Source organism: Cyprinus carpio, chromosome B3 (assembly GCF_018340385.1).
Source record: "Cyprinus carpio isolate SPL01 chromosome B3, ASM1834038v1, whole genome shotgun sequence".
Classification (NCBI taxonomy): domain Eukaryota; kingdom Metazoa; phylum Chordata; class Actinopteri; order Cypriniformes; family Cyprinidae; genus Cyprinus; species Cyprinus carpio.
The window spans coordinates 21,082,542-21,106,205 of record NC_056599.1 but is presented as its reverse complement, the minus strand read 5'-3'; the positions used below and the strand labels follow the sequence as shown (position 1 = coordinate 21,106,205).

Sequence of the window (23,664 nt, the reverse complement as noted above, 5' to 3'; positions counted from 1 at the left end):
CTATGTCCCTAATGAAAATGTAATTCATGTTGCTATACCATCTTACAGATTCCAACTCAACAGACTGCATCACTGTATACTTGACTTAATGCACCATTTAGCCATCTAGTATTTTTATGACTTAGCAACTTAACATAATTAACTTGTTTGTGTAAATCACTCTCACGCCTGCTCATACAGGACATCAATCCATTGCAGATGCTATAATGGGTTTTCTTTGCTTTATCTGGTCAATGGGCACATTTGTTTAATGCAAAGGTGGCAATGGAAAGTGGGTTGGAGGGTCAAGAAAGGTAGGACAGATGTGAAAAGGGGATTAGAAGAAAAGGAAGGGGGAGAACAAGAAGGAATGACAGGATGAGGCGCTCACTTGGTTGTCTGCTGGGAGTCGAGGCATGGAAGCAGCCCTGCCATGGCCTTCCATCGGCAGATAGTGCTCAGTGTCCGAGTACCCGTCCCGCCCCATCTCTCTCATCTCTACTGTCTGCAGAAACAGAGGGAGACCATGCATGACTGCCCAGGGACAGCAGGCAAGAGCGGATGCCAGAGGCCTAAGAGACAGGCCTAAGCACAGTGGATGGAAAGAGGGCATCTCCACCTTCATCTCTCCCTTAACCCTGTGGGGAGATGCAAGAGTAGCAGGACAGTCCTGCCCAAGCTTCTGTTTTAATACGTCACTGGTGTTTGGTTTGCAAAAAGTACATGCATATGCAATACATGCAGGACTTCAACTGCAGGATCACAGAGAGAAGATCAGGAGATTATGGTATTAGGAACTACTCTCTCTCAGATCACAAACAGGATATTCTGTGATCCAGCTTCAAATACATAGACACATCTCTTAACTCACTTAACTCTTAACGCACTTCTTTTAAAGGTTTAGACATAATTTGCTCACCCTCACATTCTTTTAAACAGTCTGACTTTCGTTCTTCCATAGAACACAAAAGGAAGACTTTGAAGAATTTGCTGGTTACTCCTTACTGTGCAATTACAATAAATGGGGACTGAAGCTTCCAAGCTCCAAAAAAAAAAAAAAAGAATCACTGGATCACTGAGTCCATGATTGAACTGAACTCTGATTCAAACGGACTGCTTTTGTAAACTCAATCAGCTGATTCAGTCATTCATTCATAAGATCTGACTCAAATAAATGATTCAAACATGAATCAGACATTGCTTTTCTTATGAACATAGATGTTAAGATTTTCCCAGTAAATAGTGACATGAACCTCAGTCACCTAACTACTGTACCATATGCCTTCAAAAAATTAAGTTTAAGTTTTTTGGACCATGTGCTTTTTATGTTTTTGTCATTTTGGAGATCAACAACCCCAGTCCATATTCTCCGTCATTATGTTGTTATGACCGCTCAGGATATTCTACAAAAATTCACTTTATGTTTTATATAAAAAAAGAAAGTAATATGAGCTTTGACTGACATGTGGGTGATTAAGTAATGCCATTTTTTTTGGCGGGGGGGGAGGGGCTATGCCTAAGCTCTCAAAAATCAATCAAAAAAATCTCTTCTCACAGAACAATACTATCTCACGGTTTCTGACTTTCATCTGCTCAAGAAAGCTGGACTTTTTCTAATCAACTTTAAAACTGTGTTTTATAGCTTTTCTTTTGTTACTTCTTATGCTGCCTTCCTCACTGATAAGCTTTGGATAAAAGTGGCTGCTGTTGCTGTCATGAATTTAATGAATAGTTGAGCTGGGCATGAGTGTCTCACCTCCTGACAGTATAATGACACTTATAAGACTGCGGAAGGGTTTCAACACCCTTCCCAGAAAGTCAAATATGGATGCATATATTCAATGACATGAGCTTCACCGTACAAAGCAGACATGTGAGAGTAATAAAAGAATATAACCAGTAACAGAAGGACACACAGACTGAGGGGAAATATAAGAAAGAGAATAAGTGAGTGTGGAAGATAGTCCATCGAATTCAGTTTTTACTCAGCAACAGAGAAGGGACTTTGTTGCTGTCTGCCAATGAGATGCACATGGATGAGGGATAGACAGACCAGCCATTCAGGGTTATGAAAACAAACCGCTCCAATGGACATCCTGTGAATATCTGAGTTGCTGTCTTATAAAGGCAGAGAAAACATTATTGATCCACTGAGACGTCCCATGGTTTGACACTACATGAACATTCTGAACTCTAATAACAAATATTATCATGCTGCGAGGGAGTTATATGCTGCTGGAGAATTCATAACTGATGAAATAGTGGTTTTCACATCACAAAAGTATTGTTTTCTCATACAGTAGTGTGTGGAAACAATTTCACTTGCATTTATTGTTGTACTGTCATACTAATCTGGTAATGTTTGAGGTTAAGAGCACAGTGATGCACTACCCAAACGTAATATTTATAAATTCATGCATTTACATAAATACCCTCACCAAAAACTGTAAATGAGATAGGGCAGGCTCTGTGTACCTGAGACTGTCTGCAGTTATCTGCGGGGTCGTCTGGGTGTTGGCCTTCAGGACTCCAGCTTCCTGCTTTCTGAGACATCTCCTGAGCTCGCGCTGTCACCCAGGATTGGCTCTCTGGGATCCTTTCATCAACAGGCCTGACAACACACCCGCATTTAGTCAGATTACAAGCTCTCTACACTCCATGAAGTGCTTAAGGCTATGGTTTGTCACTCATTGTGGTTTAGATGATCTTTCTCATTAGATGTCCACTAGAGTCAATGACAAGGAAAATGTTGTACAGTGGCCTGATCTTTATCAACATTTGTTGTTTTAAAAAGTGGGCTTTATTTATTTATTTATTTATTTATTAATCAATCACTCATAGTTTTTGCATTTTGGAAATTATAGAAAAGAACAGAATATATTTATACATTATTTATACATTATACATATACAGAATATATATTTTTCAATGCATTCATTTTTTTTTTGTAAATTATAGTTTTTGTCTTTAAGGAATTATATATTTATTAACTATTAATAATAATAATAATAATAATAATAATAAAAGTTTTCTTTTTTGCTGTTTTAATCACAATTCTTGTCTTTGGAAAACTATGAAAGAAGAAGATAAAAATTAATAATGCATTAATTTGACTTTTTTTTTTGCTGTTGTTTTAATTCAATATTTCATTATGTCATATTTATTCATTTGAGTACATTTTACTTTGACAAAAATGAATACTGGTCATTCTTACCCATGATTTGGTTATTTAAAACTCGGATTTAATTATTGTCATGATGTATGCATTAATCTCAGCTTTGTTAATATTGACAAAATACTAATAAGAATCCCTTTGTTTACATTTACATTGGAAATAATGATGTAAATGAAACTGTTAATCTTAACACTGGGAGAGAGACTGGGGAGAAATTGGAGAGCGTGCTACTCACAGATGGTTTGCTGGGTGCTGTTGTGTTTCAGGAAGGCCAGTGAGTCCCTGTCCCACATCCTGGCTTGGAGACGGCGGCTCCAGACGCTGAAACATTAATGGCGTTCGATTCTGTGTAAGATACAACATGGCCTACAGCTGGTATCAGGCAAGCTGATGGGAAAATGGGGTTGGGGAAAGATATGGGATGCAGAGCATCCCATGTGCGAATGGGGAGGGAATCCAGCAGCGGTCAGTCAGGAAGCATTCCAGGAGCATTATGGGTAAATGGGTTTCCTGTGAGTTGTATTGCCTGAAATCTGCCGATGGTACCATGCTGAGAATTCATTTACTTTCATTGTCCCAGTAAATGAAGAGTTTCTGTAATCACCTGGCTGCTAAAGAGTGGTGATAAATCTTGGTGTCATTCAGTAGACAGTAGATTGCTAGCTATGAGCTCATCTGTATGCTATTGTACACCTAAACATAGGCAAAATTCACTTTTAGCAGATTCGTTCTCTTCTTTTAAATGTTTAGGGTCAGTAAGATTTTTTTATACGTTCATTCAGCAAAGTTAAATTCATTAAAAGTGATAAAGATAAAGATATTTATAATGTTATGAAAGATTTCTATTTAAATAAATGGTGTTTTTTCGAACTTTCTTTTGATTATATTGTATTTGTATGATTTCCAAAGAATCATGTGACACCAAAGGCTATTGTAGTAATGATGCTTAAAATGCAGCTTTGCCATTTTTTAAATGTATTAAAACAGTCATTTAACATTGTAAAGAATTTTCACAATATTACCGTTTTTACTTTATTTTTAGTCAAACACATGAGGCCTCTTTCAAACACATTTTAAAATCATACTGACTCCAAACATTTAAAATTTAGGGTCTGATTCTTCTGGGAAAACAGATAAAAATATTTTGTCTTATCCTGTATTACATAGATTTTTTTTTTTTTTTTTGCTCAATCAAATGCTTTTTAGAATGAGAATGTCATTACCCCACATACCAAAATCAGGAGAAAGTCACAAATCATAGCTGTGATGTAATTAGCCTATACTTAATAGGTTATTTAATAAAAAATTTACAAGCCCTTTGTTAAGTAGCACCCAAACTTTCTGTATTTGGATCAGTACGATTACCATTTTTTAACAACCCCAGAGCTTGTAAAACTGTTACTCTTTAGAGCCGTTTTTGTGTGTATTCAACCCATAAAGCAGATAATTGGTACCACCAGCCAAAATGACACCTTGAGATTTGGAAAATGAAGGAAGAAAGCAATAAAAATCAACCTATCCGGTGAGAAAAACAAAATGCATGTAGTATGTAAAGGCAGGTTTCATATTAAAATTTCATGAGAGGAAGTAATAGTTGATAAAAGAATGAGCGATGATAAAAGAAAAGGAATCATCTGTGAACAACATGCACAGATCGAGTTTGCTTACTTAACACTATCTAATGGATGAATTAGGAGACTGTATGAGAAAAAGCTTAGCAAATTCAATGGTATCTGCCAAAACTGCTACATCCACCTGAAACATCAAGAGTGTACAGGCCAGCTCCATGTCTACAAAACTGTGTTCGACTTTCATGTGGATGTATAGTTGTGGATCACATAAGAACAAAAGAGTATACAATGTAGATCAGGCCCATGTTGCATTACACTCTACTATTCATACTGATATTCATCATCTATGAAAACACATGTATTTACCACCTTCATATAAACCATTAAGGAAATTAACGTGTTTAACTGCTTAAAAAATTATGATTTTGTACTCTTTCTGCAACCAAAAACATAGTAACTGCTAATAATCAATAGTCATTGAACCAGTGGGATTCAATTACAGCAAGACACACACTGTTCCGTTATTCAGCTGGAAGAATGAATGGACATAATTAAAACAACCTATCAGACATACTGAAATATTAAACCACCCACTGCAAGTGACTTCATAAAATGAGGAATTAAGTCAGGAGGTCAATACGTTTGGCAATTAATAATTAATCTACAGGTTTATGTGGAAGAGAGTAATCATGCAACGCAATACTTAACAGATTGTAAAACCCTTTTAAGGGGCAGCCTCTTACAAGACTTCCCATGTTTATTCTATTTCCTTTCACTTCTTGGAAGGATGCCAAACATGTCATCAAAGTGATTTAAAAGTCACAAATGTGATTTAAATTCTAAGATTATGATTATAAATCCAGTTTTCTTAGAAAGATGAGCTGTGAGATGAGAAGTGGCCTTCCTTTATCAAATTCCTTTAGCATTTATAATTGTTTTTACTTATTGAAGAGATCAATTTAATGTTTCTGAATTCACAATTCAGTTAAGAAATTGATGGACTTAGAAGACATTACATACTTTACTTGAAAAAAAAGTAAGTCAGGACTTGATTTTGTCCATCTAGAACTGAATGGTTGCCCCGCCCTCACGCCGATGCACATTACATCAGAGTAGATGAGTAGACATCACTGGGGCAAAGAGGATTATATTGTTGAATAAATATATGGGGCCACATAAATTGAGTTTGGTGTGGGATTGCCTCTTTATCTGCCCAAAAGCAGTTGGCAAAGTTTGAAGCAGTCATTATGTTTCCATTCCATTTGGTGAAACTAGTGACGCAGAAACAACACACTTCATCTTTAGCTTCACATAAATATATTTTGTGTAAGGCAGAGATGCATTTGTGAATGTAGCACTTTAATGCCAAATTATTATTTTAAGTAACAGTAAAATGCTGAGCTGTCATCACTATTGACAGTTGATGCATCTGTGCAATTGAAAGATAAAGAACAAACGAACTAGGCAAACCTATTGGACTACTAAATACAATGGAGGTTATTGCTCAGTCCCAAAATGAGAAAGATGAGTGCATTGTCAAAAATGTATTCTCAGATTCCACATGAACTGTGAACTGCATATTTATTGTGCTTCCTCATCTTTTTTTGTCTTTCTCAATAGCTTCTCACTGAGAATGTTCTTTAAACAACATCAGCTCCTCCACTGGCATGTAACTGGCTCACTATCTAAGATACAAGTGTGTTTACTCTTCAGAGTCGATGGTGAAAATGAGCATTTAGCACAGCTGAGGAATGCTTGTCCCAGCTCATTGTGGACTGAGATTGTGATTGCAGGGTGAGAGGATGACGGTGTACCTGTTCATCGTGGAGAGCCTGTGTCCGTTTGGCTTTACTTTGCCTATAATACTCCATGATCATCATGGCAGCGTAGATCTTTCCCACTGTCAGGTCTGTCGCTGCTGAGAAAAGGACAGGTTACCCTGCACGATTAGACAAGGTGAGATGGACCCTGAGCGAGGGGGATGGGAGTGAGGACGGGACATGCACAAGACAAACGCAGATGCATAAACTCACATGCACAGACAAAGAGTGTCAAATTGAAATTGAAAAAGAGCAAATGGTCTTTTGTCTTTTAGACTGGTTGAATGATTGCTAAAACTATTCACGCACTTCATTTTTACGATCAATATTTAAAATACTCCATTTCTACTGTTTTAAGTACAAAATTACTGCAAGAACTGACAGCAAACTACAGCATAATTCCTGCATACAGTAAACAAAGTTTCCCAAAAACGGTCTTTGCCGCTTTATGGAATCGAGTTCACATGGAGAAGTTACTAAGAGTAACTTCAGACTAGGTTTACATGCCATGCTTAGTGGTGTTTAAAGCCATGGTCACCACCTCTGTATAGGATCTGCATAGAACAATGAAGATAAAAATTAGCATCAAACAAAACAGTCCTAAATTACTACATGCTTGCTGCAAACTCATCTATAGCATACTACTAGCATTATCATTGTGTCAAAAGCTTTATTGCCTAATGTGTGACAGCAGCGCCACCTCTTTATCTCATGCTTTTTTGTAGCATCTAGCTAGCATTAGGCTAGCTAGTTTTAAGCATATTTCATAAGATAGTTCGCTTTAAGCAAGTTTTTAATATGTCTTACCAGCGAGCTAGCACATACATCTCATTGGTAGCATAATAGTGGTGCAATATATGTATATACATATTTTTTTAATAATACTGTTTTACGTACATCTTGTCAGGAATCTCATAACCCCTGTAGTGAAAAGACATCTATAGAGGGTTGATCTATAGTAAGGCACCCCCTGGTCTCAGGCATAGTGAGCTGGACATACACCAATGTGTTATCAATGTCTTTTATTGCACTTGTCTTAAAATATCTTTGTTAATATGTTAGTGTGTAAAGTTGCTATTGACTGTAGTGGAAGGAAAGGTGCTAAACAAGCTAAAGCTATTGGCAACATACTAGGTGCTCGTGAAACATCTTTCAAGGTGTAATTTTTTTTTTTTTTTTACTGCACTAAGGCCCTAAGTAAGTGCAAAGTAATTCAGTTTTTATGCACACTGATGTAAATTCCGTCATTATACTAGTATACCAGATTTTTTTAACCCTGCATACAATAACAACAAACTACTGGAGATGACAACGACAATAGACAAAGTTGACAAACGCTTATGTGAAGATGTTCCAAGATAACCAGATCTACAGTTTGCAAAGGCATTTTTATTGCTCATAACTTTTGGAAAGAATTAGTGCAGACACTGGACAAGGGTAAAACTTTCTAGTGTGAAGGTGCCTAGCATGCTATCAAATGGAGTATATTTTGAAAGGCTATGTGTTTAGCTGTTCACAACAAAAACTAAAATATACTTTCTGCAACTACTCTCTTGGTTCATTTGCATGTATAGGCCTTGCATCTATTTATACATTTGCCCTATACAAACTGCAATCAGCAATTATATTGTTGGCATGTTTGCGCCATTACTGGATTTGAATAACACTGTAACCCTTTAGTATAGGGACCAGTTCTCACTATTAACTAGTTGCTTATTAGCATTCCTATTAATAAAATATTGGCTGTTTATTAGTACTTCTAAAGCACATATTCTCCATGACCATATTCTACATAACAATACCTAAACTTAACAAGTACCTTACTATTAATAAGCAGCAAGTTAGGAGTTTATTGAGGCTAGTAGAGATAGTTAATGGTTTGTTGATAAAGAGAACTGGATCTTAAAATAAAGTGTGACCAATAATACATACTTTCTGCATCACTTTCAGTGTCTACGATTCATTCTCAGTGAATTTCCTCTTCTGTGATCAGTCTGAGGTCTAAATGTAAATCTATAAGAGCCTAAAGTGAAACTAAGGGTACAGGCCTGGACCATCAGGGGGTGCAGAGCAGTGAGTGGGCTGGCTGAGAGAAGCTGTCCTCGGGTGGTAAAAGAGACACTGTGAACACACCAACCTCCTGGGTAACTTACACTTGTGGGGTGTCACCAGAAGGTCCAGATTCTTCTGAGAGAGATTAGGCCATATCGCCATCATCTCCTTCCTTAGTTCAGCATCCATCTGGTGCTTATCTACGCCTCCTATTTACACAGCAACAGGTACACGTACACACATATATGCAAACGTATTTCCACAAACACACACACACATACACAATTTTTGTTAAGGCTTGAACAATGTAGTGTGCAATCTTAAGCAGAAATACTGTGCACAAAATCTTACAAATTCTATTTTACGAGTAATTATATACAGTGGGGTCTTTTTTTGAGGTTTGGCCAGGTTTAGAAAATATTTGAATCTCAAGGCTTTGAACCTTTAACCGCTATAAGGAAAATACATTAACTGTTGAAACCATAGGAATGAATGAAGAAAGTAATGCCAAACCTTCCCCACCCTTGGCGATCTTGATGTCCAGAGCAGTTCGGATTAAGGCCATAAGTGTGGAATTAAAGTGCACTGTGTTGTCATCAGCAACTGGCAGATCCATCCGCAACAGTCTCTGTGGAAAGCCAATCAGGAGCAGTTAGAAGAGCAGTGCCACTGAGATATATGTGTGCTTTGAACCTCCAGGTAGGGTGTGCTTTTGGTGTGTGAGAGGAAATGGGAGGGGAAAGGAAGGAGGGATTTTCAGGGTTAGCTCTGTGACCTTTGATACTCAGTGCAAGAATTAATTTAGAGCTGTCTTAGTGCAGTAATCGAGGAGGAGACTGATTAATGGTTTATGAGATTGTTGTGGAAGTTAATATATAAAGAACAGTTCTGTGGTCTAGAACAGTGGCTTGGTCTGGTTGGTCACAACCCAAAAATGGTTCGCAGGTCTCTTCTCAGAGAACAGCATAAAAACCCACAATGCTTATTGCATTTAATACAAATACACAGTGGTCGAATTGATAATTAAACAATATTTTGCTAAATGTGCTTTTGTGCTGAAACCTTGGCAGGTTTAGATTTAGATAGATTTAGGTTTAGATAGTCACGGATAAATAATGATGACAATAAAACCACCTGTAGGTGGCAGCAAGCCCCTGTTTTGATTAATGATTTATTGAATCGTTCAAATAAGACGATTCATTCAAAACGGCTGATTCAATTAGAAACCAAACAAGCCTGCGTCCCAATGTATATACAATCCATCCTAAATTCTATGTGATATTAGTAATTTTCAGTACTATTTAGTGCAGACAGTGAAAAGTGAAAGTCGTGACATTTGTCAAGTATGGTAACCCATACTCAGAATTGGTGCTCTGCATTTAACCCATCCAAGTGCACACACACACAGCAGTGAGAAGTGAACTCACCGTGAACACACACCCAGAGCAGTGGGCAGCTATATCCAGCGCCCGGGGAGCAACTGGGGGTTCAGTGCCTTGCTCAAGGGCACTTCAGCCGTGGGTATTGAGGGTAGATAGGCTGGATAGTATGCACATTGGGATGCAGGGAAAGTGGAAAGTGAATGGGCCATTGGATCACTGGCTCACTTGATTCGTTCAAAAACTGATTCATTCAAGGAATGAAACACTGTGTTACTATGCACTGTTGTATAAAATTAATAGCACATTTGTGCTCGCGCATGTAGGCCTACTTATATTCAGAAAAGTACAATTGCTTGTGCAATGAATATAAAAACATAAAAATTCATACATGGGTATTTTTTCTTCAATTGCTTGAATTATGAGGTTATTTTACCTGTATTTTAACAGGCTTCATCGTGCAGTGAATGCTTTTGGACTATCAAGACGTGTTTTTGTTTGGTTTTTGCAAGGTTGATGACTCGATAATGTCAGCTCTCCTATCATCTCTCAATCCTTCACAGTTACACATACAGCACAATATTATTATGTCAGGGCAATGTTTTTAAATTCTAATGAATAAAAAAAATCATATATTTTCTGTTGTCTGTAACAGAACCGAGTTCTGATTGGATAATCGCCGTTATTCGTGAATTATAAGTAGATAATTTTAACATTTTATATGCACAATGAGTTTACACATTATTAATCTAAAGGGGATGGTGGGTTTACTGATGGGATGCTTTTTGTCATTTTTTTCAAACAGGGGGATGCCATCCCCCCGCATCCCCCCTCAATTCGAGCCCTGCAAATGCAACTAACACAATTGCTTACAGTCAGATGTAGCAATAATAAACAGCCTTATCAACTTTTAAAACTGAGGAGGAAATGGTTCCCATTTCTTTTGTTGCTGACCTCAAAGGCTGTTTTGCAGTATTTTTTCTGCAAATTCGTTTGAAATTTGGTGTGACATGACCACAAAATAATGAACAAATCTATGTCACCAAAGTAAAATAAATCATACTAAATTAAATAAAATTTCAATGAGTATAAGCATGATTGTAGCGACCACAATGTATTTTGAACATTGAATTGTTGGCTAAATATTTGATTTTAAGGACATTATTATTAGTTTTGTAAAACTTGGGTCCTTAAGCAAAACCAGTCAAAAACCACTGATTCAGATGTCCATGAAACTGAGGCAGGATTTGTTATAAATCAGATTTGTATCTGTATGATGGTGTATTTTGTTTTCATATCAGCATCTGAGCTGTCAGTCAAAGAGCTTTTCCGGGAGGAGGTTCACATATTTAACTCAGACCAGCGGATGAAATAATAAATTAAAACATCATTACATAAACGTCAGTGTTTTAAAGTATAATTCATCCTGTACTGATCTGGGGAAAGATTATATTTAAACACAGAAAGTCATAATTGCATTGCACAGGGTTAAATGTTACCTCAATCCTTCCGTTACCATGACACCCTCTGCGATGCAATCACCCACGTTACCCGGTGTCTCCCAGTCCCGATCCATCCCAGAAGAAACACTCACCCTCCACCCCCACTACCCTCTTTCCCAGCATGCATCATGCAGTCGCATGCATCACAGGACAAGCAACGGAGCAGCCAACACTGAAAGCATCATCTAGTTGTTTCATTTCAGCTCATTCATTTAGGTTTAGTAGTGGTTGCTGTCATTGAGACTCAATCATAGATGGGCTACTGGATAAAACAAGATGTCGATCCAGATTCTCTGGTCTCTCAATGCAAAAAAGATGGGTGCAGGCTATTGGTTTAGGTTAGAGCAGCATTCTCCAGGGAAAAAATTAAAGAACAAAAAAAAGGAAATGGCTTTGTGAGTTGTTGTTGTAAAGAGGATGAGCTAAGAGTGAAGATTCGGCTACCTGCTGCGCAAGGGTAATACTTTAATGCTACAGATGATAAAGAGAAAAGCAGTGGGCTGCCAGAAAGGAGTGCCAGAGCAGGAAGTTGGTTTAGGACTGACAGCTTTTACAGGAGGAGTTTGGATGGCTGAGATGGTAGTGATGAAAGAGACAGGACAGAGACGGTGACACCAAATTTAAAGAGAACTCAAAAGCTACATGATAATCCTAGGGCGAAGGAGAATGAAGAGAAAGATAAAGCTACAGGAAACGTAAGAAGAGAAAGCTCTACCACAGGCTGGTCACATTCTCTACAGGCAATCCTCTATTATGGGCCCTAATGTTTGACAGGGAGAAAGAGGGTGAATGCAATGGTCGTGGTCACTGTTCTTCAGTCCACTGAGGTTAGGAGGCAGAAGAGACCTCGTTAGACAGGAAGTGACCCGTCTGACTTAATACACAGAGATTGTTGGTTTGCCACCACATGTTTATGTTGGCGGAGATCACTGAACACTCTATAAAGCAAAATATTTTACGAAATGGGAGATCAAATGGGACAGAGAAAAATGGAGGGGGTGGGGCAAAGGTAAGAGAAAGGAGATCCCAGACTTGTTGAAGGCTCATTAAGGGCACAGATCTCCTTTCCTTCAAGCTGTAGTTCACTGACCGAAGGGTGAAATGTCAGCGTACGGTTGCAGACAGACAGAGAGAGAAGGAGAAAGAGAGAAGAAGCTAAGGGAGTATCTTGTGGGAGGGGCCAGTGGCCTGGAAGGCGGGGCATGCAGATGATTGGCAGAATGTAAAGAGGAGGGGCTGGAAACAGATTAGAACTGCATTGACAGAAGAAAGAGAAGTGGGAAAAGGATTATTTGTGCATCGTACCAAAATGACTTGATTTGTTCCTTTGTAGGGCCATAACGCTAGCCAAGGATTACATGTGTGTTGTTGTATATGTGTGTGCATCTGTTTATAAAGCGAAAAAAGAGAGACAGAGAGCTGGTCCCATGAGGAAAGGGTCCCTAAGAGAGCGGCATCCACAGAGCTGAGGGACTCGGAGGACTAAAGTCCTTCAGGCCTTCCTACCACTGCTGCACACGCACATTTGTGGGTGCTTTTTAATGTGTGTGTGTGTGACGATGTGAATAGACAATATGCACGTGTATGTTTACATGTGTCCCAGTTTATGTACTCATGCAACATTCTATGCCATTTTGTAGTAGTGTGTTCACACTAAAAATCTGATGCATGATGCACTTTAACTGAATTAACTGAAATAAAGACGTTTGGAATGTGGAACACTTCATGCACTCAACTGTCGCCACTTTCCTTATGTAGCAAATATGGAGGGACAACCAGACTTTGATGCTGGATGACAAATTAACCTTATATAATTCATAAATTAGACGGTAGTGCATAGTATACGTGCATAGTGTGTAGTGCATCATTTGGGACACCACATTTTTTTTGTTTATTATCACACTGCATCTCAGATCTGAAATTCAGTTATTGATCACTGCTGTACATTAAAGCATAAGAATCGTGCTTTAATGTATTGATAAAAGTGTAGAATGCAAAAACAAATCTGAGACCTTTATGTTTCATCCTTCGAAGTTTCAAAAGCTATGAAAGTGTGCGTTAGTGTTCATGTGTACGGTGCAAAAGTGCTGAGAAGGTTAGTCCGTTCCCGCTTCCCTGTGGATCGGCCCGCCTCAGTCTAACACCCTCGAACCCGGCCCTGCCACCAGAATCACAATAGCGGCCTCCATCAGACAACGAAGGAGGAAAAGGAAGAGAGAAAATAAAGAGAAAACACCAACAGTACAGACACAGCGCTGGCCACTCGGAGGCCCTCTACCTTGTAGGCAACCCGTGCAGGGCACTTCTTCCCCAGGCCTAACGGAGGAGACATGTGCCTGAGCATCTCATACATATCCCTGAAACTGATTCTGCCACTGGGCCACCGAACAAAACAAAAACCAAAGGAAATGTGCATGGGAGAGAGAGAAAGAGAAGAAGAAAAGGGGTAAATCAAAAAAGAAGGGATCAGGAAGGAGACGGGGAAGTGGGAGGGGAGGAGAACAGAACAGAGCAGAACAAAAAGAAGGTTATTGGCCTGGACGAAAGGAGCGGCTTGGTAAACTAGGCTGCCGTGAGACTGATGATCGGTCATTTGTGAATAAGGGGTGGGGGGAGGTGGGAGGGGGTTGTGCTGAACGTCTTGAGTTGCTAAAAAGGTGTTCTATGCAATGGGGCAGGTTGCATAGAAGAGCATGCGGGCTTCAGAACAGGCATAAAGTCCCGCTGCTGGCAGGGCGTTGTAATGAAGTTTAATGTCAATGCAGTTTCTGTCCCCCTCCACCCAGAACAATGCACGCTACCATACCAGCTAGGCCTAGCCGTGCCTCAACAGCAAGCAAAACAAAAATCAAAGATGGCTGATTCGTTTGTTTGTTTTTTTTTTGTTTGTCTTTCACTTTAGTGGTTTTCTCGTTTGCTTGTTCCATACACACTAGTGCACTAGTTCATGCTCCTGTAAGTGTCGGCATTGTCCTGCACATTCTCATTGTCATATCAAGTAGAATGCAAGTAGAAATGGTGAGAGTACAAAAACATTGTTGAAAAGAAAAAGAAGAGGAGGTAAGCGACATTCATTGCATTCTGGATGCTAGCAAGTAATATTAGTTTTTAAGTGGAAGTCAAACCTTGCAGGCCACCCTATGAGGACATTTCTTGCCTAAGCCCAGAGGGGGGTCGATAACTCGCAATAAATTTTAGTTTTTATTTTGATGTATGAGCTTGCTGTAAGAAGAATACAGGGAAGTTAGAGAACACAACTCAGAACAGAGACATTGGCAGGAAGAAGAGCACAAGAACAGGAAGAGAAGCACAGAATCACACACACATTTTCATATTTGCTCGTCACCCGTTTGTGCCGTCAAATCTCTTCGCACACCTCCATATTACTGTTCCTCACCCGTCTCTGCTTCACTTCTGTTTTTTCCTTATTCCTTACTTTCACTTTTCAGTTCTGTTCTGTTTTCTTCCTATATTTCCTCTTTTCCTGGCTTCCTTCCTTATTCTTTTCCTCCCTCCCTCCTTCTTTTTCTTATTTTCTTTCATTTTCTTCCTCTTCCTCTCTTTATTTACTCCTTCCCCCTACTTGAATTCCTCCCTTTCTCTTTTACTTCCTCATTTTTCTCTTCTACTTCCATTTCCTCCATTTCCCTTCCTTCCTCCCTCCTTTCATTCTTTTCCATCTTTCCTTACTCATTTTTCCTTATTAAATATATTTTTTCATTCTCTTTATCATTTATTGCTTCCTTCTTTTCTGTTTTCCTTACTTGCTTCCTCTTTTCCTTCTGTTAATTGTATTCCTTCCTTCATTTTGCTTCTACTTTCTTTTCCCTTTTTTTTCCTTCCATTCCTTTATTTTTTTTCTTTTTTTTCTTTTCTTCAGTTGTTTCCTGCTTACTTTTCCCAATCTTTCTCTTTTTCTTTCATTAATGGTTTTTCTTTACTTACTGTTTTTCTGGCTTCCTTTTGCTTTCTCTTTCTTTCACCTTGGATTCTCTTTGCCTTTCTTTCTTACTTTCTCTTTTCCTTCCCACCTTCTACCTCCTTCCTTCCTTCCTTCTTTACTTTCATTCTGTTTTCCTTCCTTCTTCGTGCCCTTCTTTCCTCATTCCTTTCTCTCTTTCTCCCTTTATGTTTACCTTCTCTTTACTTTTCCTTTTTTTATACTTCTTCATTTTCCTTTCCGTTTTTACTACATCTTTTCCTTTCTTGCTTTCTTTTTTCTACTTCATTTCTCTTTTTTTCGTCCTCTTTCCTTCTTCCTTGCTTTCTTGTCAGATTGATTCTGCCATTCAGAATGAAGACTCACACTCTGAAATCTTTTCAGCTTAATTTCCCTCACTAAAAAGGCTTTAATACTGCTTGAATGTTAAGATTCAGTCCTTCCTAGTCTTCTCTGAATATCTGATTAACTCTCGGTTGCCTGCCTACATTACTGTCTAACACACAACATTTGGGTGACAGGCACTGGAATGCAGATACCAGGAAACTTAGCGTGTTCAGTGGAAGGGAGGGGGCTGGCACAGTAAGTTTGGCTTGCAGTATGCAGTATTCCAGAGTGGGAGGGCTGGGACTCACAGAAGGGCACGTAGGAGGGTTTGGGGGGGATTGATGGATTTTAGCAGAGCTGAGAAGCTCAAATCCATGATCCCTTTCTCTCAGCTGGTGCTATGGTGTTCTCCTCCCTGTTTGGTCCAAGGTAGGATACAATGAATCCAGGCTCTGTACGTTAAAGACTTTGCCAGAGGCCTCGGCTCTATACTGATGTCAAAAGCGAAGCGTTCCAGTCGAACACATAAAAGAGGGCCAATGTGGTCTGTTATATAGGACAGAGGCTACATTTACAGGTGTGAAAATGTACAACACATTTAAAGCACACTCTCTTTGCACACAAGACCAAAAAATGTTAAAACAGCCTCTTAAAAACGGTGTGTCCAGCAAATTTAGGGGCCAAAGAAATTTGAAAAATAAGGGTCTGTTACATCCAATTCTGCATTTTAAAAGAATCCATAGTCTCACATTTTAGGACATTATCGATTAATTACCGAGAAACATGTTATAGACAGTCTAATGGTATCTATTTAGTACTACCAAGAGTGTATTAATAAGTTAAGTGAGATGTGCAATTAAACACAATTATCCATTTTGTTTATAAATTTGCTTCATGTTACTAAGTAAAAAGTACTTTTCACAATTAGTATGTAACATCCAAGATTAGTACATGATAAAATATTGCAAGAGCATGTTTATGTGTGCAAGTGCACATAGGCTCACCAAGCAGCTGGATCATACTCCGCCCAGATTCTCACATACTCGTCCAGGTGATGGGGTCCCAGGATAGAGGAGTCACGCGTCAGGTACTCAAAATTATCCATGATCACAGCCACAAACAGATTCAGCATCTACACACAAGAAAATCACAGGCCTAAGCAGACAAATCTGTTGAGCTGAGCTGTAAATTACACACCTCATGTACATTTCTCCACTTTTAGGCAATTTTAATACAGTACAATTATGGATGTCCCACTGTAATAAAAATGTTTTATAAGTGTTGTTGTTGTTTGATGTATTTTTAAATTTTATTGCATTTTTTTGGTAATTTTAGCAGAGTACTTTATGATTACTTTTAGATTACATTTGATCTTACTCGTTCATCATATTGATTTAAATAGGTTGATCTTGTACCATAATGATATAAAAATAGTAATTAAATGCATTCTATGCATTGTAATTAACAACATTAAATGCATTAAACACTACATTACGCCAAGGTTTCCCATGGGGTTCATAAAGGAACTGCAAGGGGTTGGTCAGTTTAACGAAAAGTTAATAATTAATTAAATTATAATAATGTAAAATTAATAATGTAAAATTTGGAATCTTATTGTGTAATCCAGATTACATGTAATCAGTTACTACCCAGCTCTCTCTCTCTTTTTTTTTTTTTTTTTATTTTTATATATATATATTTAGCTACATAACTCAATACATATAATACAATAAAAACTAAATTGCAGCTCAGCTTTACGTCAGTGGATATAATCAGTATTGGGAACACATTTGTTTGCATTTTGTTTTGCTGTATCACTGGAACAGATGGAAAAGTAATAGAGAAGTATGTCGCATGTCTGAGTCACTTTTCACCACTGATGACAAATGTGGCGACCACTCAAACTGATAAATTCTAGTGCCAGATTCCCTCTTACTATAATAAAACGCCAACTAAAGAAATGGAAACTGCTGCTCAACAATTGGAGATCTTTTCATCTGTATTTGATACAAGCTTTCCAAAAGCTATTTTTAATAAAATAGCAGGGCCCACATTAGCTATTTTAAGTAGCCGTGGTGAAATGTCCCCACTATAAATGATGCCTATGAGTACAACGGTAGTAATAATAAGAGTGCTGATGTTCTCACCAGAAAGGAACAGAGGAAGATGAAGGAGACAAAGTAGAGGTAGGCAAACTCGCTCCCACATTCTGGCTCCGCGTTACCAGAGAGAGGATCACAAACCTTCTTTCCTAGACATGACAGCATGATGTCGTGCCATGCCTCACCTGTAGCACTCCTACAAACACACAGTGTTGAACTACGGTTATCAAGTGTTCGTAACCCACAGACAACATTCAACACAGCCAGTCTGTGATTCACACACAAACCTGAAGAGCAGCATTAGGGCCTGGAAAAAAGTCCTGAAGTTGTTGTGCTGGTTAATGGCACTCTCACCTTCCTCCTCAATCGCAATGTTCCCAAACAGCTGTGAAACACAAAACCCACACCAGTATAAACACACAATCTCATTGCCCACTACCTTCAAATATAGCCATTTACCTATTCTCAGTATGTCCTGTGCAGCCTCCCACACACTCTCTCACATACTCACCTGCATGCCGATGATGGCGTAGATGAAGAACAGCATGGCGATGAGTAGGCACACATACGGCAGAGCCTAGGCACAGCAGACAAGTCAAAATAAACCATCAATTAAATGTGAGTGGAAACCTGTTACTGGCAGTCAGAGGAGAAATGTGCAACACAGTGTCAACATGTTAGTGTAAACTTAGGTAAATTAGGACACATTTTGAGATAACTATGAAAAAAAAGCCTAATTAACCTGAATTAACCCACACAAAAAACCCGAACTACATAAAAAAAAAAAGTTATTTATGCTTAAATCCTTTATGCTTTAGTTATTGAGATACCGCTACTTTCCGCACACACTGTAAATATTCTCTTTCCATAACAAATTTCTGAAAAACCCGAACTACATAAAAAAAAAAAGTTATTTATGCTTATATTATTTTTGATTTTGTTTTGTTTAGGTTTTAGTTGAGTTAATTTACACACTAGCCATGCGCCTTGGTTTCAGCTTACACAGCTCCAAGGTTATTACTGTTTTCTTAAACTAAATCTAAAACTATTAACACATTTTCAGTTTGATATATAAAATAAAATAAAAATATTACATGGAAAACCTAAACTAAATGAAGATTAGCATGTTGCTTTGGCAACTAACTGACTTTTAATTTGAAGAGGTAAAGTTACTAACTGAAAAAAATAAATAAACTAAAAACTAAAAATGAAATAAAAATTAAACCTGAATAATAAAATAAAAATAATAAAAATGAAAATATAAAAATAAAAGCCAATTCAAAATATTAATAAAAGCTATATAACATTATATAAATAATACTAAAATAACTGCACAGGTCAAGCAATTCAATCTGCAACATTACTGATTATAATCAGATTTTTTGGGTTAATATTCATACTAGATTCTTCAAAAGAAAGTAGTAAAAATTATTTATCATCATAATGCACATTTTTACCCACAACTTCATTATTGTTTTTGTAATAAACAAAAACAACCTTCATTAACCAACATTTTACCAATAATTTCATTAACAAGCTCTGTGTGCTGTCTGACTCAAAAAACAAAAACAAAAAAAAAACATGTTTTGTGTGTGTGTGTAATTTTACCTTGAAAGACTGGACGAAGGTCCAGAGCAGGATGCGTATGGTCTCACCCTGCCTGAGCAACTTAATGAGACGAGCAGCTCTGAAGAGCCTTAGAAAACTCAGATTTATGAAGTTGTTCTACAGAGACAGAAAGGAAGCAGTAGACAGAAATAGAAAAGGGGCAGACAGACAGAGAAAGGAAATGATGTCAGTCCAAAATATTTGATTACAAACGGTTAAGAAATTAAAAAGGAATTAAGGAAGAAAAGAAGGAAAGTAGGAATAAAATCAAACAAGGAGAAACCAAAAAAATAAAAAATACAAATCATACTGACAAGACTGAACAGGCTCAGCATATCCAGTGGTGAAATCATACTGGGAGGAACCAAAAAAATAAAAAATACAAATCATACTTTTGGGGGGGGGGGGGGTGTTGTGGGTGGGGGGGGGGGGGGGGGGGGGGGGGGGGGGTTTTTTTTCTTTTTTTTTTTTGGGGGGGGGAGGGGAAAAGACAAAGATAAAGGGAGGAGGCAGCAACTCATACAAAAATAAATAAATAATAGAATTATATAATAAAATAAAATACTGTAAAAGAGTTCTCATTAGGGAAGGGAGTGCACAGACCCTAACTTCTTGCTTCAGTCAACCAAATGCACTGATCTGTAGATTCACGTGGAATCATGCCAACCACACTAATAGCATACAATGACCAACAGAGGGCACTAGCAACGACAAGGAACATGTGCTGGGTTAAAGGACATATTTCAGTCAGCTTTGGGAATTTTTTTTTTTTCTGCTTTTTTTATGAAAGCGTCAGGAACTGAGGGGAAGAAATGACTGTTTATTGTCCTTTAAGCTGCACAGAGATACTGGGAAACAAAAATAGAACACAAGTTTCTAGGTGGATTTGACTCCATCTCTACCTTCATAACTGACCTATTTAGATGTCTTCAGTACGCTTACATCTATGTGTGTGTTGAAGTATTTAAATGTCTGTATGACTGTATGAAGATGCAGTGTCAAAAACAACAATTACTAGCGTTCCCTGTCAGCAAAAAAGCGCAACATGCAGAGAAACACTAAACCTGCAGAGAAACACTAAACATTTAAACTGTGTGCTAAGGATCAATTACACCTCAGCTGAGAGGGGTTTTGTCATATTGTTAGACAAGCAGGGGTGAAAGGTCATCATGACTCGAGCACATGCATCATTATATCATCATCATCATCATCATCATCAGCCACAGAGAAACAGATGCATTAGATGCATTACTCCAAAAGAAAAATTACAAACCATCTACATGTAGATGTTGCAGAAGCATGGTTTATAGCAGTATTTTTGGAGGTTGATTAAACAACCATTGTGATCGGTTTATTCAGGTCATGGATATACACATGAGTTTCATAGTGCATTTTGATTGGATGGAGTCATCAGAGGGCAAAGCCGCCATAAAGAAGAGTTTAAAGAAAGCATGTAAAACAAAGATAAAACAAGACATGAATTATCATTATGCATATCAACAAACCTTTCAATTCAAATAAAGGTTGATTACAACAAAAAACATTTTTAAAATGATGCACTTTTCATATGCGGTTTGAAAAGCTTTTATCAATACATGTATATTTGACAGTCTTGTAACTGGAGATCTGACTTCAGTCTTTAATTACAAATTTAACAAAACATCAGCACTAAACTCTTCAGGTGGATCTCCAGGTACAGGACTTGGTCTTAAAATAAAAATAAATAAATAAAAACACTTATTAATATCATATAATACAGTATTTCACATAACATTTCTGTTAAAAACACCATGAAATTAAAATAAAAGCCCATCAGTATGCTTGTGTAATCCAAAAAGCTGATAGAGTTAATTTAATTAAAATGTAATATTCATGGTTTTTCTTTGCTGAGGAAATGGAACAGAAGTATTTATGACTGAAATGTAGGCCCAATAAAATGCCCTTTAGAATGTGAAAGTCCCTTTCCCCTAATGCAACCTGTCATCAAGTTGCAATAGCAAGTAGTAAATCATGGTTTTGCCAGACTGTGACATAAACTAAAGTCTACTGCTATAAAAATAAATAAATAAATAAACAATTATGAAATAAATCAATGAATAAGTTAATTAAATAAACAAACATTTAGAAATAACCACATTAAAATATTACATTTCCAAATAAATAAATAATATCAAAACAAATTTATAATAATTACATTTTCAAATAAATGATAAAATTTTAATTCACAAAGACCACTTATGTAACTAAGCTCTCCAGGTAAATAAAAAAAATATATATTACAAAATAACTACATAAACACACCATGTGCAAATAGCAATGCATTCTAATTTACGCTACGTTAAAATAACAGAATTTTCTGCTATTTATACTACTTAATGCAAATAGTGGCAATTATCTGCACCTCAGTATTGTAGTGCATTATAAAACAGTATGCAATAATGTATTGAGTGTAAATTATCATTTTAATTCAAATTATTAGATGGATGCCACCTTATTGGGACAAATCCCTCCATTCACCTACCCTAACCCTTTTCATCATTTCGATTATTTCCTTCATTTTTTATTAAAATTAAATGCCTTTCCGAAGTGATATAAGATTTGAAAAGGTAGAAAAATAAAGTTAAGCAAAAGGCGGATTCGAACTTGGGTGAACTGCGTCAAAAAAGCCACAGCACGCACTATACCACCTATGCCACTGGAACCGATATTTGATAATAGTCTTTTATAGTATTAACTCACAATCACATGTTGGTGGGTGGAGTTTGTGTAAACAGCTTCTGCCAACAAGGAGGGCTATTTGCACTTAGTGTAAACACACTCTGTTATTATTAAACAGGCAACTAAAGGTGTGCAATATATATCATCTACGATAATATCGTAATTGTTGTTTTAACAATGTGCGATTTGACATTATGGAGTACATCACAAAAACCAAACAAAAAAGACTTTATTTACATCACACCCATTAACCATGATTTGCTATTCACATTTGGGGCGGGACATTCTCATGACTCGTCAATACTTTTGGTATTTTGTCCTAGAAAAGAACAGTACTTTTTGAATGCGTAGATTTGATAGTTTCACTTGTCTAATTTTAGGTCAATTTGGATTCCATGGAGTCTTTGAAGTGCCTGTACAACATTTTGGTATTTCGCCATCACCTGCTTTCAAATGCTAAAGCAGCATTTCAAATAGACAGAGCCGCAGATCACTGAGAAGCTATGCAGTATCGCGTTCATTATCGCAGATGTATCGCCTTCGATAATGAATGCGATACTGCGTAGCTTGTCAGTGATCTACGGCTCTGTCTATTAAATGCCGCTCCATTTGAAAGCAGGTGGTGACGATTTAGCGGTAATCAGGGAACCGGCTTTACTGACGAAATGCGCGGGACAATCAAATGCGATATATCGCCCATCCCTACAACAGGTGTTGATGATCTGCTGTAAAACCAAGAAGAAAAACACATACACAAACGCGTTTCGCTAATATTTTTGAAATGGCCATCATCATTCGCTGGATCATGAATACATGTTAATATCTCAGAACAACTTTTTTACTGGTAGGTCAGTTAGATCTGGCTGGGGGACAAATAACGACACTTGAAGAGTAACAGACCTCCGTCACCACTGAGCACCACTGGCTCACTGATCTGTCTCACACACCAACTGGGACGATTATATAAGGCTTTTAGGAGTTCCTTACACCTCAGTGAGCAAGAGAAGATCCTGCTGAGAGTCTCTCAATCACAGACGGAAATACACACAAGCGTACAGACAGGATACACAAACAAACACACATACGCACTCACAGATGGCAGCCCTTCTGCTACACACTTACCCCTAGCTCTGTGACTAAAATATCAGTGATGCTGCCAAGTACAGTCACACAGTCGAAGATGTTCCAGGCGTCTTTGAAGTAGTTCTGTGGTAAAAAAGACATAGATGTGATTGTCAGCTGGGCTAAAGGAGGATTACACTTGGCACACACATATATTCAGTGACCCGCCGACAGAAAAAGCAGCAAACGATTTATTTTCACTCTCTGGTGCTAATGAAACGTCTCCTTTCCCCCTTTTAGCCCTTATTCCTTCACTGAGTTCTCCAGCCTGTGTGCAAAAAAAGGTAGATGCCTAGAAGACTAGTGGCCCAGATGCCGAACATGACAGCCTTTTTGTGAGCTGCCAAGTGAGTGCCTGCAGGAAAACAG

General features: G+C 37.8%; 1 protein-coding gene across 1 annotated transcript in view; it reads right to left on the bottom strand.

The window, feature by feature from the left end:
- The window catches only part of LOC109045151 (voltage-dependent P/Q-type calcium channel subunit alpha-1A-like), a 100,479-nt gene that overhangs the window by 11,149 nt on the left and 65,666 nt on the right, over positions 1 to 23,664 (bottom strand). Inside the window, 13 exon segments of the mRNA XM_042720201.1 lie at positions 371 to 484; positions 2,455 to 2,590; positions 3,390 to 3,499; positions 6,540 to 6,640; positions 8,699 to 8,806; positions 9,120 to 9,225; positions 13,757 to 13,853; positions 16,750 to 16,877; positions 17,893 to 18,043; positions 18,135 to 18,232; positions 18,359 to 18,424; positions 19,456 to 19,572; positions 23,296 to 23,379. Coding sequence (XP_042576135.1) covers positions 371 to 484; positions 2,455 to 2,590; positions 3,390 to 3,499; positions 6,540 to 6,640; positions 8,699 to 8,806; positions 9,120 to 9,225; positions 13,757 to 13,853; positions 16,750 to 16,877; positions 17,893 to 18,043; positions 18,135 to 18,232; positions 18,359 to 18,424; positions 19,456 to 19,572; positions 23,296 to 23,379 — 1,416 coding nt within the window.